This window comes from Typopeltis vanoorti, chromosome 24 (assembly GCF_054136105.1).
Source record: "Typopeltis vanoorti isolate ZY-2024b chromosome 24, IOZ_Tvanoo_1.0, whole genome shotgun sequence".
NCBI lineage: Eukaryota > Metazoa > Arthropoda > Arachnida > Uropygi > Thelyphonidae > Typopeltis > Typopeltis vanoorti.
Window position 1 is genome coordinate 78,052,923 of NC_143572.1, and position 12,830 is coordinate 78,065,752.

General features: G+C 36.9%; 1 protein-coding gene across 2 annotated transcripts in view; it reads right to left on the minus strand.

Moving 5' to 3' along the window:
* LOC150093424 (sodium/hydrogen exchanger 7-like) overlaps window positions 1-12,830 on the minus strand; it is a 495,244-nt gene that overhangs the window by 246,068 nt on the left and 236,346 nt on the right. For both annotated transcript variants that reach the window (XM_090414003.1, XM_090414004.1), the window contains exon 9: window positions 4,616-4,704. In XM_090414003.1, the coding sequence (XP_090270129.1) occupies window positions 4,616-4,704 (89 nt within the window). The remainder of the gene's footprint in view (window positions 1-4,615; window positions 4,705-12,830) is intronic.

The following is a 12,830-nucleotide window of genomic DNA, read 5'->3' on the forward strand; positions in this document are numbered from 1 at the left end:
CCCATGACTTTGGCTTAGCCAGTAAAGTGTTTAGCTTTCTTACATTTGTCTCTGTATTCTGTAAGAGCACAAGCTGACTTGTTTGCCAGAAACTTTCGATATTCTTTCTTCTTTTCCTTCACTGCCTCTTTAACTTCCTGTGTCCACCATAAAGTTCTGAGTTTTCTATCCTTGCACGCAACCTCACCCCATGCCTCTCTGTTTGAATCAATCAGTGTTTTCTTCAGGGCTTGTTAGTGAATCTCCAAGGTTAAGTTTCTACTCTTAAACTCTTTCATTTTTCTTTGAATAATACTTGTGTATTTTAGTCTACAGTTCACATCTGAGAGCAGCTCTACTTTTATTCTCTTTTCAATATAAAATTCAATTTAACCTGCTCAAGACTAAATGATGATCACTTCCAATTTCAAATCCTCTGTACACTCTGGTGTCCTGCATCAGGGAGAAAACATCAATAACATTGTCAATGAGACTTTTCTTATTCCTTGCCTCTTCTCTCCATGTGAATTTGTGCACATTTTTATGTTGGAACATTGTGTTAGTAATAACCAGTCCATGTCCTGAGCAGAAATACAACAGATATTTGCCATTATTATTAGCTTTGCTCTTTTCTCCAAATTTTCCCAAAATATTTTTCTATGTCTGACAATCATTTCCTACTCTGCTATTTAGATCTCCAACAAGGACCAACTTTTCCTTTTTCATTGTGTCAGTTGCTTTCAAAGGCCTCAAAAAATTCCTCCACTTCTACCTTAGTAGAACCTTCTGTGGGACCATAGGCACAAATAAGTCTCATTGTCCAGTTCCCCATTCTCATATTTGCCCACATTACTCTACTTGAGACTGACTGCCATTCAAGAAGATTAGCCTCGTATTTAGTGTTGAATACTATGGCTACTCCTTTTCCTTGATTGTCATTTGTCTGAATATAACATTTTGTATTTATTGCACAGAAAGATCTCACCAGTTTTTGTCTTTTTTTTGTTTCAGTCACTTCTATTATGTCAATCTCGTACTTATCTAATTCCTCAGCTAGCTCCATTTCTTTGCAATTCAGGCTTCTTATGTTGATAGTACCGATCTTGAACTCTGGTGAAGTTGAGTTGGAGTAAGTATTAGGATTTGTTCCAGTAGCTAATTTTTTGCTATTTGCCCTGGTTCCCTGGCGAAAACAACGGGGGGGTCTTGCTTAACTTGGCGATGCCCCAGACGGCATGAAATTCTGTCATGTCGTACTATCATTGAAATTTTGGTTTAAGCCAATAAGAATACAATTTTTTCAGCTAAATCCCAAATTGCAGCCCATCCTTGTCTGTTTAGTATCCAGGTAGATACCTAAAAGCTAAAGGAGTGACTGGCTGATGATAAGGAGAAAGTTAATCTTATAAAGAAAGAATCAAACGATAGTTGTATATCAGTGTGTGGGGACTCCAGGAAATACGTTGAGAAAAGGAAATACTGGGCATCAAAATTAGTGGAAGCCGTGGGCACAAATGATGTAGTTGGGAGAAGAAGAATGTTGATAGAAACTTGAGGAAGTTGTTGCAGCAGCAGCAGAAGGTGATGGAATGGATAAAGGTCAGGATGAGACAGGTAAGAACGGAAATCACAGTCAGGATCAGAGTAACGGGAGTGGTCAAACCGAAGAGAGAAGTGTAGTATAGCAGCTAGAATATAGAATATTGGTGCTAGTAGAATGGCCTCAAACACACAGCAGTTATGTTTATACACAAATGTAAGGAGTATTCGAAACAAGAGAGCTAAGTTTGTGGCATTGATTGAGACGTTATGCCCAAAACTAATTGGAATAAGTGAAATTTCATTGTCTGAAGAGGATGTGATGTCAGGAATAGAAGGATATAAAATTTTCCGGAAGGATAGAGATGTGAAAAGAGGAGGGAGGGTGCTGTTAATGATTGCAGAGGAATTATGTCCACAATGAGTGGAAGTTAGTGCATGCACAGATTTTAAATCTGTGTGGTGCAAAGGTCGAAATAAAGAGATTAATATATCTGATAGGATGTTATAGGCCGGGTAATGCAGAGAATACTGATGGTGAAATGTTTAGGTAAATCAGTCGGGCATACAAAGGTGATCACGATGGGAACTTTAATTACAGGAATATAGACTGGAAGCAGGAGATAGTGTATGAAAACAAGGAGAGTGAGTTTGTGGAATTTATGAGAGATAAGAATCTTAAGCAGCAGGTGACTGAAGCAACTAGAGGCTTTAATGTTTTGGATTTGGTGATGACTTCACAAGATGTAGTTGTTAATGAATTGTTGACACTGCCATTATTGGGTGAGAGTGATCATGAGGTACTTATTTGGGAAGTCATGAAACAAGAAAAGGTCGCTGCCAAAAATGGATACATGTGGAAACATAAAGCAAGTGATTACAAGAAGCACTGTAGTCAGTTAGTATGTACGTTGGGTAGATGAGCTGAGTGTGAAAGATGGTGACAATGCATGGAAATGCACAAGGCAGTATCTGACAAAAGCAATGTATGACTGCATACTGAGGGTTAAGAGAGTAAATAGAATGGGAGTGAAATGGATGAACAGTGAAATCAAGCAAGCTGTGCTGGAAAAGAAAAGGTGGAGGAGGTACAAGACAGTGGTGATCATATCCATGAAGAGTATAAAGTGCAGACTAGAAAGGTGACAAGCATGGTAAAGAGAGAAAAGGTGCAGAATGAGAGGAGATTGGCTGGTCAGGCCAAGGTTAACTCAAGGAAATTTTTCTGCTACATGGCAAGCAAGAGAAAGAATAATTATGGCAGATTAACACTTGTGCATAGTCATGGCAGCAGAATAACAGCTGTAAAGGATATACTATATACTGAATTACTGAATGAGCACTTTATCAGTGTATATCATATTGGTATAAATGATCCTATACAATATGTCAAGTATTAGGAGAATTGGAAGTGAAAGAAACAGAGGTGTATCAGATGTTGGTTGGGTTAGATGTGAATAAGGCTGTGGGAATGGATTACATATCACCATGTATTCTTAATGAATGTACACCACAGTCGGTTATGCCCTTCATCTGATTATTTAATGAAAATTTTGCAGTTGGTAGGGTTCCTAAGGAGTGGAAAGAAGGCAAAATAGTACCACACCACAAGCATGGTTCTAAGTGAAGTCTTCAATTATAGGCCGGTCTGTATAACTGCAGTTGTGGTCAAGGTGTTGGCGAGATTGATATGGAATAGAATACAGAATTGGGTTGATGGACATGGCATTCTTTATGATGTCAGCATGGATTTGTAAAGGTTAGGTCCTGTTTTAGTAATTTACTTGCATTTTATGATAAAGTGACGAGTGTGATAGATAAGGGAGAATCATATACAGTGATATTCTTGGACTTTGCAAAAGTGTTTGATAGATTACCAAATAAGTTGGTGAACAAGCTGCAGAGGATGGGAATAGATAGTATATTGGTTAGATGGATCAGAGATTGGCTTTCTGAACGATACTAGCAGGTTGTGTATGATGGAGCAGTGTCTCAAAAAAGAAGGGTAATCAGTGGCATGCCCCAGGTTCGGCCCCTGCATTTGTAAATGATATATCATGTGGACTGACTAGGGATATTCAGTTATTTGAGGATGATGCAAAGTTGGAAATAATTATAAGTAGCACTGCTGATGCTGAATTCTTTCAGGAAGATTTAAACAGACTTTTTACTTGGACAAGAGAGTGGGGTTGTAGTTTTAATATCAGTAAGCGCAAGGTGTTGCATTTTGGAGTGCAGAAATATAAGGCTATGTACTATATCGATGGTACTGTACTGCAGAAAGTGGATGAGAGAGATTTGGGAGTGATGGTTGACAGCAGACTGAAGTTTAGAGGGCATATAGCTAGTGTTGCAAAGGTTGCATGCTGTGGTGCTGCTATGATAAGTACTCTGACATGCAAGGATAAGGAAGTGGTTATGCCACTGTATAAGGCACTGTAAGGTAGGTTGGACTATTGTGCTCAGATCTGGTCACCTGGTTTTCAATGTGATTTAAAGACATTGAAGGGGTCAAGAGGCGAGTAACTAAGACAATATCAGGACTTTGGAATGCTGGGTGTAGAGAGAGGTTGAAGAAATGTGGATTGCAAAGTTTGGTGGATAGGAGGAAGAGAGGTGATATGATGGAGACGTTTAAGTTAGTGAGAGGAATTTATCAGATTAATCCAGAGGGGATTATAAAGAGTAGAAGGTGAGAGTGGTAGAACCAGAGATCATTCCTAGAAGTTATGTAAAAGTGTGGTGAAGAAGGGTGTGAGGAGTAGATTTTTTACATGCAGAATTGTCAGTGATTGGAATGCATTACCAGAATGTGTTGTTAATGCTAGGAATGTTAAAGATTTTAAGATTCTATATAATAAATATGTTGTCAGTTGAATGAACCTCCCACGACGAGTCTGTCAACTCCATGGAGGGTGTAATAATAATTGTAGTATTTTGCTGAAACTTAATACTGCTTTATAATATATATATATTTTTTAATCAATTCTAAAAGGTATCCTCTCTTTTCAAAAAAATCAAGTATACATACTTCCAGGAAAATAAACTACAATATGTGAAGTACTGTTTATTAAATTGCACAAGCATGTTAGCTTACTTGTTTTGTTCTTGCACGTGATTCCAGAGATAAGTTATTATATGTATAATGAGCTTGACAGATTCCACAAAATAAAACAGCCACAATTCCTGCAGGGGAAACAAAAATACAATAAAAATTTGGTTAGTTTTGTAATATTGTTTAAGATACAAGTTTATCACTTTTTTATATATCATACATTAAACATAGACAAATAAAGTCCAACAGACAACTAAATACTTTGTGACTACTGAAATATATTTTCTATACTCGTGTTGAAAAGCTAAAGACAAACTACATCTTTAACTATATATGAAAAAATTTTCATAATTACATCGAAATCTGGACAAATTTATTGCCAGCATACTAATAAATTATACTACACAAAAAATGTGTTATATATTTAGTACAAATTAAATTGCAATACATTTTTGGCAAAAAGTTACAAAAATGTCCTAAGGACATAGTTAAGGAATTAATGTACAGTGAAACTATACAGAAAACAATGCAGATAAACATTTCAGCATGGAATAGGTCTCTCTAACTGGCAAGCTGACCTTTCATGGTGCATTGATTACGTTTTGCAGTTATAACCAAAAATCTGTCTTCATCCTATGTGGTAGTGAGTGTGACCTCTTAGCAAAGATCTGGAAAGCATTCCATTGGTTTGAAATGCTGCACAGAGACTGGATACAACACTATGTGAAATTCCAAACTCTCAGGCAATATCAGTAATTCGTAGTCTCATTCAAGCTCCCCAATAATTCTTCCCAACATGAAGTCATTTACATGATGTCTTTGAGACATTACAAGACATCCAGGTTGGCAATTTTATTCCTTCATGAAAAGAGCTTCCTTCAAATACAATTTGCTTAGTGCAGCATTTTGCCTTATATCCTGTTGAGTGCTACCACATAATCCCTTTGCACGCAATTTGAAAATCTGAATGTGTACCTGCTTTCTACTGGAAATAGTCAGTTATATAAATTGCTACAAGTTGATTTGTTGGTTATAATCTTCAGAAATAGTGTTCGTCCTTAGGTTTTGGACACCAGTATATGTTAGCAAATCATCTTACAGTTTGGATTGTTCTTAGTAATATCTAAGAAAACACATGTGATACAATGCTTGTAAACATATGTTTTCAAGTAATGTTTAAGATTACAAGTTAGTTCTATTAGTTCTGCCAAATATATGTATTCTTGATACAAAGTTGGAAATAATTATAAGTAGCACTGCTGATGCTGAATTCCTTCAGGAAGATTTAATTGTCTGTTTCAAAAGAAGGATGAAGGAACTGAAGTTTCAATGAGGATAACCCTATTGCATATGACTGGCTTACTCATCTTCAGATGAAAATTCTTTATACATTATAAAGTATAAAGTGAGTTCAATGTTGCAAAATGTAAGGTTTTAAAATTTGGAAAACAAAGACAGAATGCAGAATTTATGCTTGGTGAGAATATATTGTTGGAGGTAGAGGAAATAAGAGATCTGGGGGTGATAGTGGATAAGGATCTAAAATTTAGGGGACACATGGCCAAAATTGTGAAGACAACACAAAGGCTTCTGGGAATGATGCAGAGGACACTGATGTGTAGAAGTAGGGAGATTCTTGTTCTGTTGTATAAGGCTTTGATTAGGCCACACATGGACTGTTGTGCCCAGATTTGGTCACCGGGTTTTCAGAAGGATGAAGAGATGTTGAAAAGGGTCCAAAGGAGATTGACCTTTGGAATGTCGAATATGAGGAAAGATTGAGAAGATGTAATTTGCAGAGTCTGGTGGACAGGAGTAAGAGGAGAGATATGATAGAGACCTACAAGTTAGTAAGGGGTTGTTATAGGATCAATGCTGGAGAAGTTTTACAGAGAATAGTGGGAGATCAGGGGAGAACCGGAGGTCATCCCTGGAAACTGTATAAAGAGGGTGTGAGAGGCAGGTTTATTTCGTGCAGAGTTGTGAATGATTGGAATGACTTGCCTGAGAATGTGGTGTCTGCAAAGAGTTTGAATGTGTTTAAAACACGGTATGATGAGCTGTGTGTGTGTGTGTGATAAAAGGACCTCCCAGATGATTCTTTGACTCCATGAGGTCTTGGGGTGGTAATAATAATAATTATGGACAACAATCAGGTAGATTTCTCAAACTTAAAAGCGGGTGTGTTTTAACTTGCACTGGAGGCAATCAGAAGATATGACAGAAATTAGCGAGATGACCCGATATCTATGCACAGAGATTTTTCACAGTGCTCTAAGAAGAATTCTTTCACTGGATAAGAATGAGAATAAATAAAAGATTCTTCTTCAAATGGGGGAGAAAGAGATGCACAGTGCAAAGGTGCATTGTCTTGATGAAAGAGACAATGGTCAGTTCTGTAGAAACACCACAAAGCAGGAAGCACTGCATTGTCCAGAATGTTCAGATACCTCTCAGAGTTCAGTGTTTATGTCACCACAAACAGAGGTCCAAGGCCAAACCAAGAAAAAGTGCACCATAATATCACACTGCTACTTCTGAATTTCATAGTTGGAGTTACTCACTCTGGTAAGAAACATTCACCAGGCATCTGCCCATCTGCTCAGTAGAGGATGTAGTGCGATTTATCACTCCATAACACAGCTTTCCAAGCATCCACATCCAATTGTACACACTTCTTTGCAGTGGCATCTTCCACTGAAGATGACACTGCATATTGATTTGAGTAATGTGGGGCTTGCATATTGCAGTCCTACCATGGAAACTCATGTGTTGTGAGCCTCGGTTCTGAATGTTTTTGTGTGGATTCGTGTTCCTACTGATGACAAACTCTGTATTCAACGTGTCAGCTGAGGAATGGTGATTTTTACATATTTTCCTTCGTAGTACCTTAGTTATGTTCGGTAACAGTGGTGGGTCATCCATTGCAGGTAGCACTTGCAGTTGACTCCCTGCACTCCCATCTGAGTATGGTATCACTGATTGTTGACCTGGGATGGCCCAATTTGTCAACAATTTGCCAAACAGATAGGCCTGCAACATGGCATCCTATCACAATGTATCTTTGAAACTGTCAGTTCCTTTCTCACAGCTGTTTCATCCCCCCACACACAGTTGCACTAACTTGAAAGCATTGCATTCCTCCAAGTTATAAAGGCTACAAACATGACTCATTAGATGGCATGATGCACCTTGTTCATGGGAGTGTTCATTGACTTTTTTCTAAGCAGTGTATAGTTGACTAAGGATATATCTGTTTGCTTTATAGACCATGAGTGATAACAGGAATATTCATATCACTATGTTTCATTTTAAAATAGGAGGTGTCTCGGTACTTATTTCAACATAGTGAGGATATTAGTTTAATGTGACCAAGTGTAAAGTTTAAATCCTTTGGGATTCAAACACAGAAAGCTATATATTCTAGAAAAACTATACTGGAGAAAGTAGAGAAGAAAAGGAATTGTAGGGTGATTGAGAACATGAGTTCTAAAAAGGGAACGGAATTTAAGGATATGTTGGTAAGCTCATGCAGTTCATGCTAAGTGCCACAATAGCGAGGAGGTTGCTTATTTGCAGAGATAGAGATATGGTGGTTCTACTCTTTAAGACCTTGATCAGATTATAATGGATACAGATTAGGTGACCTGAATTCGAAAGAGATGAAAACACATTAGAAAGATATAACAGGATAACAAAGATAATATGCATACTCTTAAAAATCAGTTGTAAGGGCAGAATAAGAAAATGTAATCAGTAGAATTTGGTAAAAAGGAAGAGGAGGGGTGAATGAAATCTCTGTTGTCAAGAGTCTGTTCATCATATAAGCACATCAGAAAATTTTTAAAAGGCAAGAACAAAACACATTCTTGGAATTTGCAAAGGAATGAGTATAACTAGCAATTCTGCACAGAGAAGTAGTTGAATTGCATGGAATGCAATGTATGAGAGGAATAGCGATAGTATAGATGTGAATAAATGTAAGATGAACTTTATGGCATCGAGAACTGAACTTCTGCAATAATTCTTGACTACAGTTGGTTCTACTGGAAAATATAATATATTATGATATGGATAAAATCCAATCTATGTTCAGCACATCAATTGGTCATGCAATTGACGCCCTCAACATAGAAGCACACTCACAATCATAAAGTTCAGCTATGTTGAAATTATTAGATGGTGGACTGGACATAAGTTTGAGATGCTATTGACATTTTCTTAACTGCTACATTTTCAGCATATGAAGATCTTAGGACAGATGTGGTAGTGGTTAACTTCCTTTTTTGCATCCTGATATATTTTATGTTTTAATCTTTAACATTTCTTTTTCATCTTTCCAACTTCTGACATGCACAGAAGTTGGATTATCCTTCTAACAGTTGACACATTTGACTTTGCCTGAACAAAATTTGTTATCATGCTCTTTACTACCTGTGACCGATGTTGTGGTAAAGCCATGACAGGCAGTTTCAGCATGTCCACATCTTAGTGTATTAGGGATGTACAATCTAACAGGACAATGAATATACCCTACTTTTACAGATGTTGGAGGCTTACTTTTGAACATCACCCTTACTTTTGATATATCATCATCACGAACCATGGGCTCACTGCCCGTTGATGTCTGATGCCTGTTTCACTATCTTCTTCCACCTTTCTTTGTCCGGTGCACAGTGTTGCAGTTTTTGTACACCCATTCCACACCAGTCTTTTATATCGTCTATCCATTCTCTGTATGGTCTACCTCTTCTGTTTAAACCATCCAAAATACCAAACATAAATGTCTTTATCTTCTGGTCCTCACTCATTCTACAGATGTGTCCAAATAAATGCAGCTTCCGTTTTATAATCTTTTGCATTAGATTCTGTTTTGGTTGTATCTTCTGATAGAGCTCTTCATTGGTGATTTTCTGTACCCATCCTATTCTTAGAATCTTCCTGTAACAAGTTCTTTCAAATGCCAAAATTCTTTTTCTTGATTCTTTATTTATTACCCACATTTCAGATCCATACAGTACACTACTGAACATGCATGTTTCCGGTACTCTTAGTTTTGTTTGCAGACTGATCATTTTACTTTTCCAGATGTTATCCATGGTCTTCAGATTTGTTCTTCCCTTTGCAATCCTGATCTTTATTTCTTTTTTACAGTCTAAGTCATATGTCAGTTTACTTCCCAAATATGTGAATTGTTCTACATTTTCTATATCAGTTCCATCCACTTGTATCTTTTGTTTCATGTTCTTCTCACCAAATACCATTGTCTTTGTTTTTTCCAAGTTCATAACAAGTCCAAATCTCTTCCCTTCCTCATTTAACAGTTTTAGTGTTTTTTGTGGTTCTCTTTCGTCTTCTTCAATAATAACAATGTCATCTGCAAATCTCAGATTGTTATTTCTCATTCCGTGTACAGATATTCCTTTGTCATCTTCCTTCAATTTGTCCATTGCTCTTTCTAAATGTGTGATGAAAATGCTTGGTGATATTGGGTCTTCCTGTCTAGTACCTCTGCTTGTTTTAAACAATTTCCTCAAATCACCACCTATTCTAACTGCTGCAACTGCATTCTGATAAACATCTTTTAATATAGCTATTAGTTTTTTTTATCAATTCCATAGGATTCCAGAACTGCTAATGTCACTTTCTGGTCAATACTGTCAAATGCTTTCTGAAAATCAACAAAGCAAGTACATATGTTTTTGTTTTTTTCTCCTAGCTTTCTCTGCTATTAACATCATTGTCAAAATCTGTTGAATTGTAGTTCTATCCTTCCTAAATCCTGCTTGCTCGTCTGCAAGGTATGCTTCCAACTGTGCTCTCAATCTTTCTGTCAATATGACCATCATCACTTTACCAAGGTGACTTATCAAGGCAATTGTTCTATAATTTTTACATTCTAGCTTATTTCCTTTCTTGTATAATGTTACTAATATTGAAATGTCCACTCCTCTGGCATTTTTCCCTTCTTTCCATACCATATTACATAGTTGGTGCATTTCTCTAACCATACTTTCACCACCATATGTAATCATTTCTCTAGTAATGTTATTGTTACCAGGACTCTTGTTGTGTTTTAGCCGTCCTATTGCTTTTTCTACCTCTCCTCTTAAAATGTCCATATCATGCTCATTACCTGATGGTGATATCTGCTTCAATTCTTCAGTCAGTTTCCCAATGCTATCTGAATCTAGTTTTTCTTCATATAACTCACTACAGTATCTTGTCCACCGCTGTACAATTTTTTCTTTATTCATCAATACTTTGCCTTTTTCATCTTTAATTGTGGTCTGTTTTGGTTGCCACTTTCTATTAATGGTTCTGATAATTTTGTATACCTCCCTTGTTTTATGCTCTCCATAGTGTACTGTTCTATATTGTTGCATTGAGCTTCTAACCATTTCATCTTATCCATTCTGACTGCTTTTTTCACCTCATTACACTTTCTTCTATATTGCTCTTCTATTTGTTCTGATGTATCCCTTCTTATATTCAACATTCTTTTCTCCTGTACTAACTTCAGTGTTTCTTGTGTAATCCATTTCTTCTTGATCTTCTCTTTTTCTGGTACTGTTTCTTCAACTGTATCTTCTATCGCATCATATTGATATATATGATGTAAACTAAATTTATTATTATATATGATGTTCCTGGTCGGAACAAGACCATTCCTATGAATTAAAGTGTGCCTCATGCTTGTCACTCTCTGATCTTTAAACTACGAACATATCTCCTCATTTGAACATCAAGGAGATCCCAATCTGATAACACTCCTCTACAAGAACTGAGTGTTTTATTAGCTGTTACTGTGACTGGTATTCCACCCATTGATGTTGCTCTCAGCAGTTTTTCAGAATGGTGCTGAATTGATGTTTCCATAAGGATATCAACCAAAATGTAATTTCTTAAATGCCAGTTCTGCCAATCCTTCTAAACCCTTTTGAAAAAACAAGGACATTTTCCTTACTGGCTTTTCACCTGCTGCATGGATGATCAGAAACACTGGTATCACACATCTTTTGTTACCAAATGCTGTATCTATAGTATTAGTTGAGATCTTGTTAGGGCCCTTGAAACATTTGAGGATGAAGAATTCATGCTCAAGATGCTTTTTCAGCCAGAGCTCCCCACCCACCACAGAGCCACCCACAGACTGGCAAACAATAACTGCTCTTGGGAGTGGAATGGCCAGGGCTATCCCAGACACTATACCTGCACTACAGAAAGCCTTGGGTCTCAACCCCAGACCATGGGATGAGAGGCTTACTGCAACACCATTGATCATTGCAGGCAAGTCCACTAGCTGATTGATCTTGGCTGGGTCATCCAGGACAGCCCATCTTGCCAAAGTAGTGCAAGACTACCAGGATCCCCCTTTCCAAATGTCCACAGGTCACACCACTTGGCAAACATGGCAGCAGGGCATTGGATCCCAATGATGGTGGTCTGGAAGAAAGAATAGTAAAAAAAAAAAAAAAAAAAAAAAAAAAAAAAAAAAAGAAAGAGTTGGGAGAAGTAGCCTGAAGAATATTATTAAGAAAAGCAAAGAAAAAGAATGAAAAAGGACCAGTAACTTCACTGGGAGGTTAAATTCAAGATCAATTCAACCTCCTAAGTGATGAACTGAATGAAACTGAATTCAAGATGAACACATCAGAGATTTTATCATGCCAATTTATAAAAAATAAATAAAATAAAACACAATGTGAGAATTACAGAGAATTTCCTTACTTGGTGTTCCAGGAAAGATTTGTGTAGACATACTTTAGAAAAGACTAAGCAAATAGTTGAATAAAAATTTGGAGTGAGAATAAGTAGGATTTAGAGCAAATAGCAATTGTAAAGTCCAGATGTTTTTAAATCATCTTACACATAATTAAAATATTCCATCCTATTATTACTATATCAGTCTATTGCAATCTAATTGCAAGGATAATCAATACCAATGAGAGTAGATCTCATGCCAAAGAGCTCCAAAGCAGTCACACAGTTATTCCTTCTACTCTGAGTGGACAGAATTCTCTGCTTCCCAGTATTGTCCCCTACTCCTCTTTAGCTCTTATCCTACTAGAAGATTCTATATTCCTCCTTTCCTGTTCTCCCTAGTTTATTATCTTTAATTAATTTCCAAACAGTGGTATGTATTAATTATTAAATTCCTATAACAATACCAAGCTTTCAAGTCTGTATACTGACAGCACAGCAATACCACTTCTTAATTTCCTATGTCCTCAACATATCCTTAATCCTCATCAGA